The sequence below is a fragment of the Lepisma saccharinum genome, chromosome 3 (assembly GCF_977018435.1).
Source record: "Lepisma saccharinum chromosome 3, izLepSacc3.1, whole genome shotgun sequence".
NCBI lineage: Eukaryota > Metazoa > Arthropoda > Insecta > Zygentoma > Lepismatidae > Lepisma > Lepisma saccharinum.
This window is the reverse complement of record NC_139231.1, coordinates 99,677,975-99,703,042: the sequence shown is the minus strand read 5'-3', so window position 1 is coordinate 99,703,042 and position 25,068 is coordinate 99,677,975. Positions and strand designations below refer to the sequence as shown.

At 37.0% G+C, this 25,068-nt stretch overlaps 1 protein-coding gene across 4 annotated transcripts in view; it reads right to left on the bottom strand.

Annotated features, from left to right (window-relative positions):
- The window catches only part of Ubc6 (ubiquitin conjugating enzyme 6), a 60,206-nt gene that overhangs the window by 6,337 nt on the left and 28,801 nt on the right, over positions 1–25,068 (bottom strand). For 2 of the 4 annotated variants that reach the window (XM_083119021.1, XM_083119019.1), the window contains exon 3: positions 12,699–12,903. In XM_083119021.1, the coding sequence (XP_082975147.1) occupies positions 12,699–12,903 (205 nt within the window). Of the gene's footprint in view, positions 1–9,882; positions 10,821–12,698; positions 12,904–25,068 lie in introns of those variants that run through there. The other 2 variants (XR_014441409.1, XM_083119022.1) reach the window with 2 other exon arrangements.

Here is a 25,068-nt window from a genome sequence, read left to right as displayed (position 1 = left end):
CATTCGCCTACCCCGAGCACCGATCGGCAGTTCGCCATCATCAGCTTTGAACGTTCTTTTGTTTTTATAGAGTATTGCGCGGTTTTAGTATGTGTATTTTACATTCTTTTTTAGAAAGTGTCCTTCCTATACCATTTTAACCTAAATCCTCAACCATCACTTTCACGACGAGGCACCATGTCAGGTGTCTGAAAACATCGTTTCAACCTGAAGAAGGAGGTAGTATAACCTTCGAAACGTAGTTCGAAAAATCTCTGCTCACGCACGTAAGTTGCTGATTTTTAATCTTTTAACCTTTAGTTTGTATTAAGTTACAATAGTGATTTCACGTTGTTTTCTTAGTACTTTCAAAAATTATGTATTCTCGTTTGTATTGGAAATGGTTGTTAGGTTAGGAGGGCCATATTCGATACCAATAGTGATTTCACATTTTTATTACGCCAGGAGTGTTAGTTTTGCTGATGTTTGGGAATTTCTTACGGGAAAAACGAGTGATGATAGTCCCGGAATAGGGAGTTTCTTGTGCTTACACAGGTCATACTTTGCGATCAAATCTCTGTTATTTGTGGTTTCCTAATGCTGGAACCACTTTTATATTACGCAAAACATTGAAATCTGTCGATTAAATAAAAATAGACGTAATTCTCGAGGAGGTACAGTGGTTAACGGCCGTTGCACAATGGTTACAATATGTGTCAGATCTACAGGTTCCCTCATAAATCTTAACCCTTGAACAGGTTATGCAGGCAAGTTAGGACAGGAAGGAGTTTTGCGGTTTGAACTTTTACCTCTGATTGTGTTCTATGTTACCTGTTGCAGGGTACCACAAAATAGTTATCTTCAGTGCTCAATTTATCACTATTTATGTGCAAGTGATGTTTCCAATTTGTTTTAATACTTATTAATGAATTAACAAAGTATCTTTACTCCAATTTGGTTGTGGTCGGTCTGAGCTTTCACCACCTCACCCACATTTACTAGACACTGTAGAATTTGACAAGAGATTCACAATGGGAATTTAACACTGCTGGCATAAAATACATTTCAGATGAGAATGACAGTTTACAGTGATCAGTATTCAGACTTACACAACTATGCACAGTTCAATGTTGACTAGTACAGTCAAATCCAACCACTTCAAGTGTATGTCACAAGTATTGAGAAGTATGTCCACTACCTCCTTATCCAGCAAAACTCATATCATAGGTTCATAATTGAGAGTTGTGACTGGTGCCATAGAAACCTTGGGTTTGCAATCAATGTGGTTCATGTGAGGCATTTCATGGGTTTGCAATTTTACAAGTGAAGTAAAAAAGTGATATTTTAGTGGATTTAAATCTTGGTTGCAACACTAGCAGTCCAAAATTTTGTCAGTAGATGTATCCAAAATCTGTCCATGCAACCACACAAAAAATCATGAATCTTAACTTTCAGCTTGACATTATTAGACAATTCATTTTGGTTCTTGTAATCCAAGTTGGAAATACTGGAAGCTAAAAATACACTTTGTGTCAACAGAATTTGGACATAGCTCAAGTTTAAGTTTCTGCTAAATATAACTCCAGTAGTAGTTAGTTGGCTGTAATGAGTCGAGAGACCAGACGTGTCTGCAAGATGTGCAGAATGTCAAAATGGCAGAGTTAGTGGGGTTGAGAGAGAAACACAATCTGAGAGTGGAGATTATTGATGGTCTTCGTGCTGGGAGATCTCCAACTGAAATCATAAAAGTTCTTCAGGTACCCCGAGATCAACTGTATCTGACATTGCACACAAGTATGCTGTCTCAGACAAGTCCAAAGAGGATTCTGCTAACACTGCGAGAAAAATGCATGCAAAGAAGAAGATTGCAAGAACCATGGCAGTTGTCCAAAGAGTACAAGAGTTCATTATGGAAAACCCAGGGACGTCACTTAGGAAATTGGCAAGCACCTTGGGGGTGTGAGTGAGGCCACTATGATATCCGGGATACCATACATCTTCCAGGAGGATGGAACACCAGATCACATAAGCCATTTAGTATGAAACTGATTCTCACACAACATGGATATGTTTTAATACAAGGCATTCTGGCCTCCTAGTAGTCCAGATTTAAATCCTCTGGACACTTACGTGTGGAGCATTATTAGAAGGGTTTATTAATAACTCCATGCAACTCTTGAGGCAGCTTTCCAAGATTTGACCAAGAACAGTTAAGATTTTCCACCTCAAATCATGCTTGTATAGGCATCCATGTACATGTTGCATATCGATTTTATGTTTTTGCACTCAAGATGGATTTTCTAAGTTTTGGTAAAATGTATTTACACTCCAGGGTAAACCTTGGTTTTCTCATTACACAATCTAAAAAAGTGGGGAAGTTTCAACAGAAAATTTACTGTCAGCAGCAATCATGAATCTGCGCTGCATGCATACAGGAGAAATTCAGTTTTCTGAAGTGAGGCCTCTATGAGTAAAATGTTACCAAGAAATGGAGTTAATCTTTATGTCCTGTGTGGGATGTGAAAGTGTGCCAGGGTTGCATGGTGACACTGCATATATACATAAATTTATTATGAGTGCCAATGTGTGTTTGTAGATTTTACGGATGTTTTCCTTTGCATGTGTCTGTACAATGTTCATGCAATGCACATATGCCTACAGTATGTACGAAAAGATGCACAGTTGGGCACCCTTAGTGCTAGTTATGACCTGTGCTGCATGACTGCATATACTTAGGATAAAATTTAATTTTTTGACTGTTCCTACCAAACATGGCGTTAAACACAAAAATGTTATGAAAAGGTGATTGCCTTAATGACCTCTGCGTGCAGAAACACACTGTGAATGTTGGGCATTACAAATATTTTTAGATGAAACCAGGACTGCGAGACCAAGATGAAAACATGTACACACACAACCTACAAGAATTAATGGTAGTGGAGAACAAAAAGGATGCAGAAAATATTGCTTTGTATTTCATTAAGCTAACCGATATGACACGGAAAGCAACAGATTACAACAGACTATATTGCAATTTAGTTGAAAATGTAATAGTATAGTGGATTCCTTTAAAATAACTACCAGCCTCTGTGGACAAGGGGGTTGTACGAGGGTCACTATTTATATTTTGAGCCTTGGCAACACTGATTGAAGTTAGGTGCGATTTGACGTTTGCACGGAATCGTCTGGCATTATTGACCATAACATACTTCAAATGTTTTGTCAATAGCTTCATTTGTGTTGTTTATGTTGCCTTGGAGATTGCGCGACAACAATAAAATGGAATTAACTCGTGAAAGTTTTCGTGCGATGATTTTTTACGATTTTCGACGTGGATTATCAAGACAAGAGTGCATCGATCAACTTACTTCCACATTTGGCGATGAAGCCCCATCCTTTGCCACTGTGAAACGCTGGTATAACGAATTTAATCGTGCCGCCATTCACTCACCAACGAGATTCGCGAAGGTCGTCCAAAATCAGTTGTTGTTCAAGAAAACATTGATGCTGTGCAAAACCTAATACTGCAAGATCGTCATGTGACATACTGTGAGATTGAGGCAACCATAGGCATTAGTTCCACCAGCATATATAAAATATTACATGATAATTTAGCTGTGAGAAAGGTATGTTCTCGTTGGATCCCACACAATTTGACTAAAGCTCAAAAAGACGCTCGCGTCAATTGGTTCAAACAAATGATCAATAAATACAATCGTGGTGCTTCAAAAGACGTATATAAGATTGTAACAGGTGACGAATCATGGATATATGCATATGAGCCGGAACGTAAACAGCAGTCGACTGTATGGGTGTTTCAAGATGAACCCAATCCAACAAAAGTTGTTCGCGCTCGAAGCACATCGAAACAAATGGTCGCCTGTTTTTTCGGGAAAACTGGTCATGTGGCAACTGTGCCTTTAGAGGAACGTAGAACGGTCAACTCTGAATGGTACACAACAATTTGTTTGCCAGAGGTCTTTGGTCAAATACGGAAAACAAACAAACGCCGTCGGATCATTCTTCATCAAGACAATGCCAGCTGTCACACATCTCGTCTAACAACCGACTATATGAACAGTCAAAAAATCGAATTGATGGGTCATCCGCCGTACAGTCCTGATTTGGCACCCAATGACTTCTTCTTGTTCCCGAATGTCAAGAATAAATTGCGTGGACAACGATTTTCGTCGGCGGAAGACGTCGTTGATGCGTTCAAAAACCATATTATGGAGGTGTCTCAAGAAGATTGGAAAAACTGCTTTGACAAATGGTTCGAACGAATGCAAAAGTGTATTGACCATAAAGGAGAATACTTCGAAAAACAATAAAGCAGTTTTCAATGCCAAATTCCTGTTTTTTCATTGTTAGGCTCAAAATATAAATAGTGACCCTCGTAAAGCATGCTGTAATGTCAAGGTGTCTACGTTTGAATCTTGGGTTAGGCAATGACGTATCATTGTGTTTGTCCCATCAATTAATTCATTACTTCCATTGCCATTCTAGAGAAAATAGAAAAGCAACACAAAATATCTAAAATAGATTTTAAAAAATAATAATTACAGATGGGAGCTGAGAAGACTGCGAGTGCAGGGTGAGGTTTGGCGTGAACGGGGAGGACGTGTGGAGAGGGCAGCTTCCACTTGGTGCTCAATATTTTAGTGTTGCCAGACATGCAGAAGTCCCTGTAGGAAAGGGTGAGAATCTGATAATGGAATCGGTACTTACAGTGTGAGGTTCAGTCTGGTGTTCGGAACCATTTGTGAACCTCCAGCCACGGGACATCTCAAAGAACAGCAACGGCATAGGAATTCACACTTCTTCCGTGTATTCGGAAATAAATTTGTTATAAAAATCGAATGAATGTTCTGGCGTGTGTGTATAAGTAAATGTATATGTATACAGCAGACTATATCTAGTAAACTGGGTCGCTGAAGATTAACTATCAATAGAATTAACATGCAACGAAAAGCAGGAAAGCCAGCTAGGGGGTTGAGCAACGGTTTCTCCAGAATTTTTTTATTTGAGGGGTGTAAGTTTGTGTTTATGGGTGTGAAAAGCTATACTTCGAGCCAAAATGACCATAAATTTGTCCTTTTATGAAAATTGTGTGGGGTGTTAGGGCGTAGTTGGTGGATAAATCACTGGGGCCGAGACAACACAACTTCATGTTCCATAATCCGAAAGTTGCAGAAAAGCAATGCTACATACCAAAATGTAAATACAAACGAGAGAGAAAATGAACTACCCTGCATAAGTTAAAATTAATTGATCCATGTCCAGGAAAGGTACATTAACAAGACGTTAGGAAATACACAAATAGCACGCACACACCCTTACTTTCTTAGTCACGTTGGAAGCAGATTGCTTTGATTTGTGAAGTTTTACTCCATTCTTAGTATTGCTTTCACTTGTACCTATGCCATATGTTCCATTCATTTGCAATGCATTTTCGTACCATGCCTTTTTTATTTATGCCGCTGCCACCCTGAGAGGAAGACGAGCTGGCTGCACACGGCGACAACAGGCAGGTCAGTTTCGCATTCCTCAGCCTCGCAGTCTTCTCAGCTCCCAACTGTACCTACCCATTTATTTATTTATTTATTTATTTTTTTGCATGATTTCTTTCATATCCCATTCTCATCTCTACAGTGTGCACATCATCTGACACATGGAAATGAAAACCTCTCCACTGCCTTGTCTTCACACAAATGTAATGAATTGATCACTCAATTTCAGGAAAACTCGCTGCTAGTCGCTTTCCTGGCTACAAGGTGACCTACAAGCAGGTTTCCCTGGATAATGGGGCCCAATAAAAGATGATAAATACCAAACTAGTCTGACTCTTGGAGGAAGACTGGCTGTGATCAAGGTTTAGTGAGAGATTTTGGCTACAAGCTACAGGAATTTTATAACAATGCTACAGCTAAAAATTCTAACATGTAGAGTTACTACAGCTACAAATCTTATACCGTAGCAGAAGTACATTTAGCATGCTACTTTAAAAAACCCTGTATTTACATTAATATTTTGACAGATATGGCTCGATAATTAATTAAAATGAATCTGAAACTTGATGATGAATATAACAATTTTAACAGCCTGTGAACTTTTCGTCAGTAGATTAAGACTTCCTTGAAGCAAGGCAGTATTGAGTTTTTGTGGTGTTTCCAAAAATGCCTGTATCTTGAACTATTTTTTTTTTAAAATTTTATTTTTCCACTGGACTCTCAAACAAGTAATGTACAGCTAGGGCAGTTCTACATGTTAATGAAATGTCAAGTTTCACTCGTTTTGGGGGTGATGTGTTCAAATTTTTCACACCAGTGATGAAAATTTGCAGAATTCGCAAACTTTCTGGTACGGAGAAACTGCGATGATAGAGTCCTACATCAAGCAGCAACTTTCTTCTTGAGCATGTTCTCTGGCAATTAACAATCTTACAGAAGGTGACTGCTCCTTTCCTAAAGTTTGGTAATGAGGGTCATACATTAAGCAGGAAATTACTTGGAAAAGTAAACTCTCGAGTTTCTGTGCCTTCAATTCATTAAGTTATTGGTGCCAGTACAAGAAATATAGCCATTTTAACATTTATTTTTTCACTCTCTATATATCTCTCCACAAAGAAAAGAGGGAGGGGACCCTTTTAGATTATTATAAATGGTGGAATATATAAAATTAAACTTTCTTTTTTGTTTCTCCTTTACCTTCAAGTTCTGTTTGTTATTATGGACCATATTTATTAACATTTCTCTTTGTCTTATACATTTCCATTACAGAACATATCTAGTATACACACTTCCTACCCATGAAAGTATGTTTATTTTACAGCCAAATATCAAAGGTTCTTAGAATTTGGGTTGCATACACTTTATGAAGGGCCACGAAATGTGATGCCTCCAGCAATCAATCTGAATGACTTGTATGCACATTTTAACAAACTTGGAAATAAATAGATGATGCATGGTACAAAAGCAAATGTGTCAGCTATGTCCATTACATTTCTTGATTTAGTTCAAGAATATTAGAGAACTAAACACATACAAATAGCTAAATAATTACGGCAATGTATTCTTGAAAGAGAACAAGTACACAAAGTATACATGTATAAAGTATATATGCATTTTCTATTTCTATTTAAAAATCACATGAATCTTGAATGGCACATTATTAGAGGCACATATTTTTGGTAAATAAAAAAGCAAAATTTCGGTATAAAAACAGTCAATTTCGGGTTCAAAAGCGGTAAATAAAATAAAATATCAGTGTTATAGCGGTGAAAAATTGGATCAAAAGTGGTATATAAAAAGACATTTTGGTTTTAAAATTGTGAATATAATCCTATATTTGATTTAAAAACTACACTTATTCCACAGAATTAACATTTCACTTCTAATAGCCCATTGATGTAGTTATCCGAGTATTAAGTTTATTTCTGTGTAAAGGAGTCAATTTTTGTTTCTCCAATATTAACAGCCGAATTAATCAATTTTCCGGGAATTGCATAACTCTCAGGATAATTCAGACCTCGGAAGGTGCCGCGTCGGTGAATAAACCCTAAATTTCGTGTTTAAGAGTTAATTTCGCTTTTTGCAGTTCATTTTGCATTATTTCGTGACAAAACATGGTCACAAAATGCATCTTACACATTTCAAAAACATGAAAAATTAACACTACAATATGTTTTTTCAAATTTAGTTTTTTCCTCAAAACCGAAATATGCATGCCCCTACACATTATCAATAGCATGCGAGTGTCACCTTATCCTAATCCTTGTCAGTCATTCATATAGTATTTTACAATACACACATTTAATGTGTTCGAAGAAAAATAAAAAATAATAATGACTTCTCAGACTTATAACAACTGTGTGGTTGAAACCAAACAAAACAATTCTTTTTGAACCACAAAGCAAGACATGCTCACAACATGCATGTACTCACATAATGACTAATCATGCATCTCGATCCTATTATGATTGAGTAATCATGTTAGTTGTTATTGGTTCCCATGTGTCAGATATAGCAGTATAATGGCACTGTACTTGTTTGTAACAGGATTAAAAGAGAAAGTTTTAACGTGGATGGTAATTATTTATGAACACAGAGTAAGGTATACTAAAATCCTGCATTCATTCCAGAACATATATAGAACTGATGATATACATAAAACATTGATTATGTTTTTTGGAGTTAAGTGACTGACAAACTCAAATTGTTAATTTTACAAGTAATTTAGTTGAAACTTGCAGCACCATTAAGCTATTATGATCTAGGCCTGACAGCAGTGGCTGGAATATTTCATTATTGTAAGTAATGGTAGTCACGTAAAAACAATGTTTCTCTTGGAAGGAAAAAAAATCTTGACCATGATTTTTATTAGAGATAGCCACATCCACATTATATATGTGTAGCCTGGATAATCCAAACAATCTGATTGTTGCATATTAATATGAATTATTCGGATATTTGGAATTTACCTTTTATTTCTGTCACCTGGATTGTAGGCATCCCAATTTTCCAAGTTTGTTAAAATGTGCATACAAGTCATACATTGGAAAAAATGTTACAGATGTTTGTCAACAAATGTTTCAACTTCCAATGTCTTAGACTACAATGCAATTCTTTTTTTTTTTTTTGGTTCCCTAATCCCCGTCGAGTACCTAGTGTTCCATCTGGTTGGTCATACAATTTCCAAGAAATTTCAATCGCCTAATAACTTGCTAGATTTTGTATTTCAAAGGGGGGGGGGGGGGTCCACACTTATTTGCACTGATTAAAAACCATAGCTGGCTCGACTGATCACTGCGACATCACAATGTTTTCTGACGCCATGTTCTTTCTGCATAACACTGATCTAGTGGTTGTATACCTTTCCATGTTGCTGTCTCAGAGTATTAACAAATGTGTGAAACAAAATGTGGGGAGGGCGTTAAGGTTTTCACACAATGTTGAAAGGGTAGGAAAATAATGAAAAGATTAAATTATACTTTTCTTTTCCAACTTGAAACCGTAATAAAGATCTGCCTATCTTCAAATGAAAGAACTTTAAAATGTTGTGAAATTGCCTACACTCAACCAAGTTGGATGGATGGGCCTGTGTGATTGACCTTCTTGTGTGCTACAGATCTGGAAAATAAGTTAAGAATATGTATTAGGTACATCCAGAAAGTCGAAACTGATTGCACATAGCAGCCATGTCAGCACTTCATCATCTTGTTTGGCATCACATGGAACATGTGTGCATACTGCTCTAAAAAAGTTGCTTCTTTGCTGTGTTCATACACGATGGATGTGAAAGTCAAGAATCTGCCACAGGTGGTCTGCGATAGATTTTTAAAAGAAAAAAAAACAGGGTGGAAATTTACAAGCAGGTTCATAAAGATTATGGTGAAATTGTAATGACAACAATAATGTGAGGAAATGGTGTTGGTGTTTTAGGGATGGAAAACTAAGGTGCATGATAAGGTAAAAAGTAGACACGCCTTTGTGGCGATGGAGAATTTGAGGAGAAATATCAATGCAAAAATTCAGGAAAACTGGTGATTTACAATTTTTGAATTGCATTAACAGTTTGCAACATTTTCACTATTTTTGGAGTGTCCAGAGTACAGGACTGGCTTTCTTTGACAAACGACTTAAAAGAAGAATGGTGTCACAATACAATAAATGGCTTTAATGCTCATGGCAAACGTGTAGAAATATTGTGCGATTATATGTAGTAACATTATGCATTAACTACACAGTCTCTACTTACACAGTCTCTACTATCTGGATGCACCTCCTACAAATCTCAACTGACAGTTTTAAAATGCCAGTGTGAATAGTTTATAGTTTGCACATTATTGATGAACAAAGTTACGTCTGTGTGACATTTGAGTAGTTTTCACTGTTCAATTTCGAGCATTAAAAAATAGCTACATCAATGCATTATAATTATGCTGCAATGCTTATTTCAAGCACACAGATTATGTACATAGCAATTAAGCAACATCATATAGCATGCTGTTATGTTTGTTTGGACAAGGTTAGGGTGAAGTTAATAGACAATTTAGAATTATCCATGCCAGTATATACACAACTCTACGAAGGAGCAGAAGTTAAGATTTTTAAATGCAGAGCTTTGGATGCATAACATTTTGCAGGAAGAGCTGAACTAAAAAGCCTCTTTTTTCACAAATTTATTTACAACTCTGTCTTAAATACAAGTACATCAATAAATTTACTGCCATCATTTGTACAAATTATGGTTAACTATACATGTACTGCAAACACACATTATGCATTTTTCTATGTTGACTTACTTCCTCGTTTATTATGATCTATTATGATAGTTTTAAAATAGAAACATAATTTACCTTTAGACAGAGGATGAGATTGACTGCTCCATTTGACTTATGGAATCTGATTGGAAAGACTAGCCCGTCTGGGAGGTTTCGTTGATTTTATCACCTCAATTCTCTCCTGTCAACTGGAGGAATCATGCATCCTCAAGCTTGCGTGTGGCACAACCATGCTCAGGGTTGTTAAGAAATTCTACATTTGTTATGTAGCACAGTTAACACAAATCATTAACACTAATAAAATAGCCACTATGTTGTTTCCTCTCTTTTTTTTGTAATTAAAAAACACTCTCTTGGAGTTCGTTCGAGCCAGCATGTAGTTGAGGCTTTATAATTACTGAGAAAGTCCAAAAATTAAGTACGTCAGCAACTCCTAGTCTACAAAGCTCTGCTCAACACATGCTTTCACTCTCTTCTCATACTCTCTTCTGTTTTCCTTGTAGAGTTGAGCTGCCATGGAATTTGCTGGGGAGTTTGGATTGGGATCGCTTAAGAGAGACTGAAAGGGAAAAACAGATGGTTAGCTCTATGATATTGCTTTCAAGGATCATATAATGGAAAAGCTAAACAAATCTGATTTCTCAAATAAATTTACTGACTTTGGTATCGGAAAAAAATTAGCACCTTCATCTCTCATAAGTTTTTAATTCCTACTGTGACTTTCAAGTTTTGTGTACCAATTCTAAAAAGTAGATCCGATAATGCAGCAATCTTCAATGCATTTAAGGAAAAGGTGGGATAAGGGATTAAACACCATCATTATTTCGAACCTTTTGTTCCTATATTTACAATTGCGTGTTATATGACTTCATATGCTTAGCCAAGTGCAGTGTGTTAATATATTGAGACACTGCAAAAAGCAGATCACAGGATTAATACACTGAATCAGTCTAACCAATAATTATCCAAGTTCACCAAGACAATTGCAATATTTATATTAATGCAAATCGGAACATCATAAATTCTGTTGATAAAGCTTATATTGTGAAATCATGGAGCTGGGCACATATGTTTTGGCTATCATTAGCAATGGCATTGACAGAACTTTTACTGTCTATGGAATTACTAGTGAGAATCCTCATGCCAGTAAAGGCTGAAATGATTTTAGCACCTCTATCTTGTCAAATACATGTAAGGAGCAGAAGTAGTTTGGATACAGCAGCAAGGAACTTCTCCTTTCAGAATGTTACAGCTGTTACACTAAGTTCCACAAAGTTGCTTTTTATCACCATTATACAAGACCAAGATTGACATTATTGCACTGTTTCTCTGAAATTTATGTTTAGTGTGCATGCACTGACAAATGCATGTAGACTGCTGGACTCTTTCATCCATTTACTGGTCTCTGAAACAAAGCAAAGGAACAAAAATAACAAAAATTTGCTATAAGTTTATGGTTTTAGGCAACACTGCTCCCTTCAGAACATATTGCAAAAGTGAACCACACTGAAGTTCCTGCAGCCATTGATGTTCTTGCTTACCAGGCTGCCTTACACATTGTCCACTTCTTCTTAACTATACTAACTTCTTTACTATAGTAACTTGAAAAATCCTCTTCCATGATGAGAGCTGAACAACATAAATCTTGAACAATTATCAAAAGAAACACTAGCATTCATTAGCATACTATGATTAGCTAACCCCCCCCCCCCCCCACACACACACATATATATTTAATGGCAAAGCTGTGAATTGAGCCTGAAGGCACACTGGGTGGGGTGAGTTGGAGGTAAGTTTCCATAGAATAAAAATCTCAACCATTGTGAAATATTACTCCCGGAGATATTTCTAAAACCCTTAACATCTGATCTCTCACACTGTTGTTGAACAGAGACCTAACAAAATTATAAGCAACATTTATAATCTTTTAATTTAAAAGTTTTAATCTGTTTCAATTGTATCTTCATTTTGCTGTGACAACCAGATAACTAGCATTCATAATGTGTTCATTAGCTTCTTGAACTATTTTTTGGGAAATTCAACAGCAATTCAGAGTGGTTTTATCACTGCACACATTACAAAATAAAAATCAATCTTACTGGCAAACCACTTACTTTATCTGTTGTAATTACTCTAGTAAGCCACTCTTGCTCGCTAGTCATTTCAAAGTAAGTCAAGGGTATTTTTAAAGGCATTTCCCCCAAAATGTCCATTACTACTTTTGTCTGATAGTAGTACCACTAAATAGACTTGTTTGATTTGTTCATGGTTACACTGTGTCAAATTTGGCTATGGTGAAAATTACATTATTTTTTTTTTTTTATCCAGAGCCAAAAATGGAAAATGGATAAGTTCTTCTATTCCCAGGCACAATTAGGATATGGTGTTAGCTCAACATGCATTTACAACAAAAAAACTATTTACTCTATTGACTTACCTGTATAGAAGTAAGTATTGCAGAAACATCATAGGTAGGACTCCACCTATTTTGTAGTATATCTAGACATATACTTCCATCTGCATAAACATTTGGATGGAACATTTTTGATACAAACCTAACTGTTGGAGGTTTATTGGGATATTCTTCAGTAAACTCTATTGTAAGCTTAAATGTACCATCTTCAAATGGTGTATCATGAGGCCTGAAAGAAATATAAAAAAAGAATCCTTCAAAAATGTTGACAACAGCATCCCAATTATTAATTTCTTTTAAAAAAAATCATTAGTAGTTTTACGAGCTTCGTACTTACATGATTCAATGACTGTTTTGAAAAATGACAACTAATGATGACATGCACATTGCATAAATTGCAACAGCATAAGTCCAGTTGCATGTAAAAGTGGGAGCTGATTCCAGTGAAAGGACCCGGTCACTTTCAGGTTTACTTTTGGCACTGATACATAGATGTGTGTCCTCCCCTTCCTCACTAACCCACTTCCCTATAACATCCGACTCTGCAGTGTTCTCTGTCTTTCGACACATTGATATTTTTCTTGTTACATATTTAGGCACGTATGGGACAACTGTACACCAAACATGGCACTGTCATTAGCATTGTAATATTACGTTGCCAATGACGTATTTAGGGAAGAAGGGGGAGACACATGGTAACCTCAATCTAAGAGCTATAAAACATGGCAATTCACGCTGAAGTTGAATGCAGTACCCAGAACAGTTGCATTCAGAGATGCAGGTACAAGGTGGCGCAGGGAAACTGGAAATTTTGAATCTAGGAATAGCAACACTGTAGTGCCGGGATTTGTTCGGGACCCTTGCGACATCATTGAGAAGGCTTTGCATTTAGTAATGATGGTGTATTAGAGTGGTGAGGAATGTGCGTTCGCTGTGAAAGTGTTTTATAAGAGCGATAGTGTGACTGCAGCGCAAAGGGTATTTTGGCAGCATTGCCAGCTAGGATGTCATGGTTGTGTCCCACCGGCTCACACGATTACAACCTGGGTGTGTAATTTCGAAGAAATTGGATCAGCCTTGAAGAAGAAGCCACCAGGTGGCATTTCAAACAGTACATACCCCAGAGAATATGGAATCAGTTCAAGTTACCATTCAGAGGAGGAGCCTTCGCCGCTTCGTTCGACAACATGCATCAGCGCTACCGTTGAGTCGAAGCAGCATACAAAGAATAATGCATGAATTACAGATCCACCCCGTTACGTTACAGATTGTGCAGCAATCACATCCTCACCACCCTGTGTTGCATAAGGGTTCTTGCGAACTGGTGTTGGTTAAGGATGATGCAAATTTCCTTAACAATTTGTAAGACGAAGCTCATTTCCACCTTAACGGCTATGCATCAGCGCTACCATTGAGTCGAAGAAGCATGAATTACAGATCCACCCCGTTACGTTAGGGTTCTTGAGAACTGGTGTTGGTTAAGGATGATGCAAATTTCCTTAACAATTTGTAAGACGAAGCTCATTTCCACCTTAACGGCTATGTTAACAAGAAGAATTTTCTTTACTGGGCAAAGGAAAAGCCTTGTCAGCTTCACAAGTGTCCATTACATAGCACCAAGGTTACAGTATGGTGTGCAATGTCATATCATGGTGTCATCGACCCTTACTTTTTTTTAAAGTGAGGAGGGCATTGCAACGACAGTGACATCAGCTCAATATGTTGCTATGCTTAAAACATCCTTTGCTCCAAAGTGGCACGATGCACATCTTGACATCGAAAACATGTGGTTTCAGCAGGATGGAGCCACGCCACATACTGCTTGACTCTTGATGGAGGCCACTCGCAAATTGTTGCAAGGTGGGTCATTTCACGTAATGGTTATATTCCATGGCCTCCGAGATCCTCTGATCTGACTGTTTGAGATTTATTTCTGTGGGGACATCTCAGAACTGAAACAGAAGATTGAAGGAGAAATCACTGGCATTCCTTGAGATATGAAACACCGAGCATTCCATAGTTTAAACAGCAGACTATCAGAATGTGTACGCTGAGATGGAATACATCTTTCCGATGTCATCTTAATGAAGTAAAGTGACAATGTCATTGTTAATCCATTTCAATCATTCAATCATGCATACTCTGTACATGCATTTCCATGCATTTTTTCCTGTGTTTATTCGTGCATTTACACCAATTGAAATTTTCTCGTTTCCCTGCGTCACCCTGTATAATACTCTCTCGAAGTGGAAAATGTTAACTTAATTCGAGCACTGGGTATAGAGATTATCCACCAGAATGAAGTGTCTGTCTTCACTCAGACACCTTAGTTTTGGCACAACTTCCAGTTCATGGGCCCGCAACAAGTAGCTACAGACAGTTAACATTGTGTCATATAGGAAAGAAACAAAAGGGTGTGTGGCAGTAGGATGTAAAATGTGATCAGGGCTAAATAATCTTTCACAGACATCCGTTCAATAATTTCCTCGAGACCTAGGTGCTGAAATTATTGGTTTCAAGCTGCCATGCATGATTTGACTTGGTGTTTTAAGTCCACTTTATGCACAGTAAGGCTAATCTGGACTGGGCCTACAGTTTAAAGTGGGATCCGAACCACTATAAGCCTCCACCGGGTATCGAACCCGGGACCCCTTGATTACAAGGCGACGACGATGCCATGCATGAAAATTGGAAGCCAACAAACAGTGCAATGATCACTACAGATGTGTGAAACCTCAAAAAGTTGGTACTGATACTGGAAATAAAAATTGCCGTCCCAATCCAGAATTTGGCAAATGATTTCTCATTTCGGGAACACGAACAGTTGAAAAATTCCAAATGACAATGTTTAAAAAATAGTTACTTTCAATGTTTTCTGCACTAGAAATGTCTGGAATTTCTTGAAACTAATAATTTTTATTCCAGAAATGCAAAAATTACCATTTGAAGGGGAAGTAGTGCATAAAATTTGAGATTCTTAGTGTCAGTAAATTTTTAATATTTCCCTTACTGAAAATTCCATTTAGTCAGGAAATGACAAACTTTTCCAGAACTACAGGATTTTAAAAATTTCTCATCCCGATCTGAAACATAATTGTAGGCATTCAAAGATTTATATGATATAAGCGCCTGTCTGTGTAGATAACAGGACTTTCAATTACATATGCATAAATATGGCCAAATGCAACAGAGGGTAGTAAACGGATGTCATTCCGGAATAATCCCATATTTCTTCAGTTTCTCATCCAATGGATCTGAAAAACACTCAGTCTTGTCAGGACACCTCTTCTTCTCACCATTAAGTACATTCATGTGATACATTTTTCCAGACACACAAAAAGAGAAAAAAAAAAAAGTCTCAGGTATGCTCTTGAATTGCCATCTACGGTAATATTTACACTGAACTGGAAGTTGCTGTTCTAAAGTCCCACAATCGATTGTGCCATTTGATTTGCTTTTGTTTACTCCTGGATAGCCCTTATTTCATCTGAAGATAAGTGTGTTGTAATTTATTAACCCCAGCGAAATTAGAAAAGACATCAAAATTCTGAACCATTTCACAGTGTATTTTGATTATGAAAAGGTTCAGAGCTTCTGAACAGAAGGGCTACATTTCAAATTGTTCAAGATTTCAAGAAGCATGTTTAACTGTAGCATGACAACCAGAAGAAACATGTTTAAAAGGTTAAAGCAACATGGCAATAAACCATATATACTACTCACTTCATACCATCAACAAAATATCTTAACCAACACAAAAGACATATCAAACAAAGTGTAACCTCAAATTAAAAACCTCTGAAAGTGAGACGACTTTTTCTTTTAAGAAATAAAATGTATAGTTTGAGACAAAATGACCATAAATAAGGCACAATGTCGAACTTTTCCACAATTACATTACAATGCTATCCCATGCACAGTGATCTCCATTCTACAGGCTTCCGGAGCCTTAAAAGTTCACCATTAAATTAACTTTTGCATCTCGAATTACCAAACAGGTGGTTGGGAAGGAGAGGACCAACAGAATGACCAGCTTGCTCTCATGATCTTAAGGCTTGTGGCGTTATTTGAAGAAAAAGGCTTACGCCTGGAAACCCTGAGACATCGCCATGCTGAGAAAAGCAATTGAGGATGAAATTCATGGCATTCCAGTGGTCAAGTATCATAAAGCAGTGACTTTCAATAGCATTATCGTTATGCATGGATGTAAATGGCGAGCAGTTTGAGGTAATAAAGTGAGTCTGTTTGGTATTGTTGTGTGTCGTTCTTCAATTCGAAGAATGGATTATTTTCCAAAAGCACTATCTTACTTTCCGTACAATACTGTCATCACATCATGTGATCAATCGTGTAGCCTTATATATGACTCATCCTGTAGATTTACATGCAATCTGATATGTGCCTTTATATGCTTATGCATGTGAAATGGCAAAGAATGATGATGATTCTTATACATGTACTTACATTCCATGTCTCACAGATAATATAAATGGCATAGGTATAATAGGTCTAATACAAAGATCAATTTTAACCAGGGTAGACAAAAATCATAATTTTTATTTAAAATATTTCTTATTTTATTTTTACTTAAAATCAGATTCTTTTGATATAGATTGATTTTTAAAATTTTCTTAAAACCCCGCTTAAAATTGCTTCTATGGTTTTTGGCACCACACATAGAGATATGTTTTTTAAAGAAAGTTTTTTCTAATAAATGGCCCTAAAAAGATATGAACAGTTTGATTAAAGCAAATATAAAATATATGTAACTATTTTTCTGTTTCTGATACCGTACATATGAAACAACTACGGAAATGTTTGTTGAGTGTGTTAATGAAACTATAATAATTTCAGCAACTTTTCTTCCAGTGAAAATAAAATATTCTGGATGTAGCCTACTCCATAATTGTAACTTAAAAATATTTTTGTAGTCTTTGTAGCTGAATTTTGGCAATTTTTACTGATAGCTTGTAAAATATCAGTTGCCATGTTTATTTACAGTTTAATGCTAATGACACTATTTAATGTTTAACATGATTAGTATTTTGTATATATTTTAAGACAAAATTTTTGCAATTTTTGACCACAAAAAAAAATTGAATTTAAAATCATGTCCAGACAAACTGGGGTATCACAAACTCTGTGCAAGGTTGGTACCAAAAATGCTGACAGACGCTCACAAAGAGCAAAGGAGGACAGTTGCACGTGATTTTTTGGCCCCCTGGGGGCAGGATGGGAATGACCTCTTTTCACACATAGTGACGATGGATGAAACGTGGATATTGTACGCCACTGGGGACTCGAAGCAGCAGTCAATGCAATGGCAGCACTCTGGTTCTCCTAAAGCGAAGAAATTCAAACCAACACCATCAGTTCAGAAAATCATGGCAACCGTGTTTTGGGACCAAAAGTGTGTGATTTTTGTGGAATTCTTGGAACCAGGAGGAACAATTACAGCAGAGGTGTATTGCGAAACACTGAATAATCAGCGACATGCCATTCAAAATCGGCGGAGAGGAATGCTACGCTCTGAAATTTTTGTGATCCATGACAATACCCACCCACACACAGCTGCTCGTACTGTTGAGACAATTGAATTGAAAGATTTCGATGGGAACTATTCAATAATCCCCCTTATAGCCCTGACCTTGCCCCCAGCGATTTCTTTCTTTTTCTTCACCTGGAAAAGTGGCTTGCATCGAAGCGTTTCAATGACAGTGACGTTCTCAAGACATCAGTTCTGGACTGGCTGCATTCTCAGGTGGCAGATTTTTATGCAGTGGGTATATGGAAGCTTGTGCCAAGCTTTCAGAAATGTCTGGAAGTTACTGGTGACTACGTCAAAAAATAGCCAAAGTATATACTTGTTTATCAATCACACTAAATTTCTTCTCCACTTATTTTCTTGTTTTTTAAAAAAATGTATGTCCTTTTTTTTGACATGCGCCTTGTAAAACCTGCTGCAAACTTAACCTGTCATGGGGCTTAAGGTTAAAATTGTATCTGAACCACTATGCAATATGTGTCCACTGGGATTGACTCTTGACTGCTACATCATGTAAATTTATTTTAGTTAGTTGTAAAATATGTCACTACAAACCTGTAAAATCTTAACAGTAACTTCAAGTGAAATAGGTTAGCTGTATTTGGTATAAAAAAAATTCCATTTTGTTAAAAAAAAACACCTTTTAATCAGAAAAACTGTCCCTTCAAAAAAGCACCTTTTTTGCAACTCTACATCAGACAGACACTTGAGAAAAAGTGGGAATATAAACAAAATGTCTATCAGCTCTTCATTGATTTTAAAAAAGCATATGATTCAGTCAAAAGAGAGAAATTAAATTAAATAATATATTAGTAAAGTTTGGAATACCTAAGAAGCTTGTTAAATATGATAAAAGTATGCACCAGTGAAACAGAGAGTAAAATTCGTGTGGATATTACTATGTCTGACAAATTTACAATTCATGATGGGTTACAACAAAGAGATGCATTATCTCCATTGCTCTTTAATTTTGCCTTATAATAAGCTGTTCGGAAGGTAAAAAGAAACTAACGAAGGACTAAAATTAAATGGTGTGACTCAGTTGTTAGCATATGCAGATGATGTAGACTTGCTGGAGAATGATGTAAATACAATTAAGAATAATGCTATAAATTTCAAAGCAGCTAAAGAGATAGGTTTGGAAGTTAGCGAAGAGAAAACTAAATATATGCTTACAGGCCGAAACCAAGTGTTAGGTAATAATCAAAATCTAATTATTGATAACTCGCTTGAACCAGTTTCCAAATTCAAGTACTTAGAGGTAATACTAACAAATGAAAATGATATTAAAGAGGAAATAAAAAGTAGGCTTAATTCAGGAAATGCATGTTACTTTTCTGTTCATAAACTTTTGTCTTCTCGTTTAATATCTAAGAAACTAAAAGATAAAATATACGAAACAGTAATTTTGCCTGTAATATTATATGGATGCGAAACTTGGTTGTTACATTGAAAGAGGAACATAAATTGAGAGTATTTGAAAATAAGATCCTCAGGAAAATATTTGGGCCTAAAAAGAATGGGGAGATAGGTGAGTGGAGGTGGTTACATAATTTGTATTCATGTCCAGATATTATTAGAATGATTAAATCAAGAAGACTTAGGTGGGCAGGCCATGTGGCACGAATGGGAGATGAAAGAAGAGTTTACAGGAATCTTGTTGGGAAACCTGATGGTAAAAGCCCAGTAGGAAGACCAAGACGAAGGTAGAGGGATAATGTTGAGATGGACCTAAAGGAAATTGGTAGAGATGGAAAAGAGTATATAGATCTTGCTCAGGATAGGGACAGATGGAAGGCATGTGTTGCTGCAACCATGAACCTTTGAGTTCAAGAAGGCTAGAGAGTTAGTTAGTGACTTCATGGAAGATCAGCGTTTGAAATGACTGCAGCCTATGATAGGAACAGATGCTGAGAATATTCAGAAGAATTTGAGGGCACTACAAGGAATCATGAGAGAGGAACAAAAGATTTTAAAATAGTGCCACCCAGGTACTTGTATTTATCAACCACAAGTACCTTCTTACAACGTCCAGAAAGTCTCTTTCACTTCTTGGGACGTCAATATAGGTGTGGAAGATCCAGACTAGGTCCCTCTACACAGAGCAGACAAAATAAAACCAAAATTGTTGCGGAAGGGAGGAAGGTCTCATGTACTGCATTAGCAACATATCCACGGTAACCATCCTAACAGAAGCCCTTCAGGACTACAGCACAGTGAAGGCGGAGGAAATCTCGAAGGTGGTTGAGAGAAGCAAGGTGTGGTGACGACAGTAGACAGCATAAATGCAATGGGGGATAGTACTAGAGGGTCCCTACCTTAATGTCAAAAGGATAGTACACTGAGTAGACAACTCCTTGAAGTAAATACAGAAATGTTGTTTGTAACACCACAGGTTAAGGTCCCCCAGTTGTCCACAGTATCCCCCCAAAAAACTAAAGATTGGTTATGGATATCAATGCCCTCTGTGCCACTGGTCATTTGACTGTGCACCTGGAGGAGAAGCATCATAATGATGGAAGATACGCAACGTGCAAAGGGGCACTCAGCACACATAAGGACAAAAAAAAAAACAGGGCAACACATAGAATTATACTGGCCATAGGACCAGTCACCAGAGCCTCGTTAGTCTGCAAGCAGCAGTCTAGGGTGTAATATGTGAAAGTGAGGGTTGACAGCAGGGTGTACTACCTGGAAGGTCACCCCTTACACACCAGATGGGGAATAACTGGATGATTGGTACAGGTCTGACGAAGTGTGGTTTCACCTTGATGGGTATGTGAATTGCCAAAATTCTCCAATTTGGTCCATAGACAAAACCTTATCAGCTCAAACCTTATCTCCACTCACAGAAACATGGTTCTATGTCACACAGCCGCATTTTCATAACATTCTTTTATGACAGTGAACAGTAACTGATACATACAGATCGTGAGAGTTTGTTGACACCATACAGACAGGTTAGTGCTGCAATGACCCCAAATTATGTCGTAGCAAAAGATTTATTATTTCTTTGTTTAATTTATGTACATGTTCGTTTGACCCAATGTAATTCTAAATCATAGAGATTTCTAGTGTTATCACACATTTAGGTATGATAATTTTCTGTGTGAGATTGGCAACTCCGCAAAAAAATAAGCATGTTGATAATGATGGGAAAAGAGATATTTTTTTCCTCTGCTGGTTATCAAAAAAATGAAAGATGCCATTAATAATGTCAAGTCTTTTTGTAAGTAAGAGCTGAAATTTAATTGAAAGATTAGCCTCTTCAAAGCTTGTGTCAAGTAAGTATCTCAGTGGAAGTGTCTTTTAAACACGTTGAGTCATGTGTGTTGTTACCTAGTTAATAAAATGTTCAATATGTGATATTAAGACTGTTACTTAAACCCAGCGCTGGGTGTAAAAAGTTTCATTTTCAAAACATGATTCACCATATTCACTTGTGTGAATCTCACAATGGCGACCACTTTCAGCACTTATTGTAAATATTGTACAATAAATTTTCCCCATAAGGTTGCAATCTCTTTTTGATCACTCTGTATTACTTAATGTAAATAAATGAGCACTGCACATATGGAATCACTGGAAGTTCCCTGGTGAAACAGCTCTTTAGAGCCAAGACCTGTAAATGCTAGAGGCAATGGCAGTATTGTGAATGGTAAATGAATGTATTTCTAATGAAAAAAAAAAAAAAACAGTTTTGGCTTATGATATGGTTTGTATAATAAACTGGAGACTACTTCAAGGGCCGGTTGTATAAACATCACTAACTGGAGATCAGATTTGACCTACTATCCAGTAGTGAACTAAGTTCAAGCTTCTACCATGTTGTATAAAGCTAACTGTCGATTTGTCGATCTTAGATCAAATCCTGATCTTCGGTCAAAGAAATACGTTTGGCAACGTGGCAAATCCAGACATGTCACTAGTATGCCTGTGATGTTGCCAATTGTCCAACACTGAACAGCAAACATTTTAAAGTCTGTTACGGAAAATGCATGTATTTAATATTAGAATAAAGAATAAATCTGAGGTGCTGGATGTATTAAATATTCGAACATGTTGCAAATTTAGTAACAATCACGTAAATTAGATACTAAACGGCCATTTATTGCTTGTGCACATTCCGCATGGATGATTTGTCCTTGACAATGAAAGCAACTATCGGTTCTCGGTTGCAAAGGGGAGAAAATATGATTGCAAAAATAGAATTTTTAAAAAAATATATGTATTTCTTTTTAATGCTAAAAAGAGACAACTTAGTTATACTTGGATTTGGAGCTATTGTTCATGTAAGGAATGTTTATTATATTTATTTTGTGATTACACGACAACATGTTACAGGTGGACCATTAGTTCCTGTAAGAAATATACGGAATTTTCCTTGCACTTGAATAGCCTACGTTGTGAAATGTAAAATGCATTTGAGTTTTCCCGAATCGAAAGAAATATTGAAACAACAGTGGCGCTTGTCCTCTCGGATGTAAATTATGCACAAAACAAATAATATTCGAAATAAAATATGTGTCATTTATATATCGGGAGGAGAGAAAGCTTTACCAACTAAAATGCAAAGTGCTCGGTTCATAAAGCAGTAGATATATACACTACAACCAAAGTTACACGATCTGTTCCATTCTGCGGACAACATTGAATTGCAATAACACTTGGCTGGATGCAGTAAAGCGAAATGGTAATATTTTTATACTCCCTCTTCATCCCAACGCAAGTTTTACAATGATATCATATCAACAAGAAAATTTAAGCGGGTCAATTTTCAGTTTGTATCAACACTCGATTGTTCTTCAAGTTACTTTTCTCTGATCACACAATTAAACAATGTTACAATATGCTCTTGCAGTCATTTGTTAAGGCAAATTTCAAGAAAAAAATACATGGTATTTCAAACAGTAAATAACAATGACACACGATATATGGAAAGAAAGAAAAATAGAAGAAATATTTATCATTGTTCACCTCGTTGTGCATGCTTCTTCTTTATTATTATGAAAACAGGATTTTATGAATTGATTCTCCCATCTTGCCGCATACGTTCACTTGCAACACATTTCACAAGCAAATATTCGTTAGTACAGCCATGTTACAACAGCTGAATTACGGTCAATGTCTACTGTTCGGAGAAAAATCGCGGTTCAACTTTGATCGCAGAGACTCAAACTGAGTTCAACTTTTATACAACACAAAATCAGAGTTCAGTGTGACTGCAGATCATTTTACTAGCTAATCGACGATCAACTGTTTTATACAATCGGGCCTAAGAGTACCTAACAGTGTGGATCAGATCTAAATTACAGTCTTGCCACTGGTTGAACCACCACCCTCTAGAATGGGGACAGCAAAACTGTTGATAATGTAGATCTCCCTAGTTTCAGTGGCTCGGGAATATATAGCTGCACACTGCAGGTGCTGTTAGCAACCTCACGGGAAAATCTCCAACATACCAAATACACCAGCACCATCGATGATGGACAGCCAAGTCGATATTTTGAGAATCAATAACAACAATAATCTTCCAGTACACTAGAATTATCCTCAGTCCTATGTGCCACTAGACCAAACACTGTCAATTACTTGCACTAAGGAGGGCCATTTCAGTCTATTCATGTGAACTATCACTATTTCAGTAACTGCCAGAGTTATAACGATAAATTATGGTGAGCTGATCGACCTACCCAACACTGGTTCAAGGCAAACACAATTTAACTTGATCGATGTGTCTGTCCATGAGAAACTGCACAGTGTCAGTACTTCACTTTTCTGCCACTTTTGGCTAATTTGCAAAGATGGGGATGAGTGATGGATGATATGATGAAATTGATGAATAGACACAAACATCCATGCCTAGGCCAGGATTCAAACCTGGAATCGTAGCACGATATGCTAACCACTCTGCCACAGGGGCTGGCTAAAATGAAGATGAGTAGATGAAGTTAATGTGAAGGGACACTCACAAAGCTCACAAGAACACAAATGCTCAGCCAGGAATTCGAACCTAGGACCTCTGGCATCAGTATCTCAGAGTGCAGATTTTTGCCTATTTGCCTATAATTTTATTAGGTTTTAACCTTTAGGACTCCAAGGCCATTTTCACAGGTAATCCCCTTGGTGCCCGAGCTGATTTTGAGCAAAATGCAGAGTTTCAATTAAATGAGTGTAGATCGGAGGCTAATTACCCTAGAGATATGAATGATATACCGCTGTACGTGGAATGAACCAGAGATTCAGACTATAAAATTTACAAATTCGGCATATATGTGGAGGGGGGAGGGGAGAACCCCCAAAATCCTAAAATTTTGGAAAAAATGGGGATTCTCCCCCACCCTTCCCCAAGAAAAAAGTACATGACAGTGTCGACATGCACATGGAAATTATCACTGGCATGTAAGGAACACAAAAATATTTGCATCATTATCCTATGACCAATGTAATGCGAGTTGCACCCCCAAAAAAGAATGGTCAGCACGCCACTGATGGAGTTGAGTTGACTTGAGTTGGTGTTTTAAGTCCACTTTATGCACAGTAAGGCTAATCGGGACTGGACCTACAGTTTAAAGTGGGATCCGAACCACTTGTGCCTCCAACAGGTATGAAACCTGGGACCCCTTGATTACAAGGCGACGACGTTACCACTACGCCATCGGGGAGGCCATGCCACTCATTGAAGTTTAAAATGCAGGGTTACCTTGAAATGACAGTAGCTCAGAGGCTAATTGCCCTAGAGAGATGAATGACATACCATTGTACGCAGAATGAATCACAGATTCAGACGATATAAAATGTATGTATATAATGCATATATATGTGGAGGTTATTTTTTGAAAAAAATTG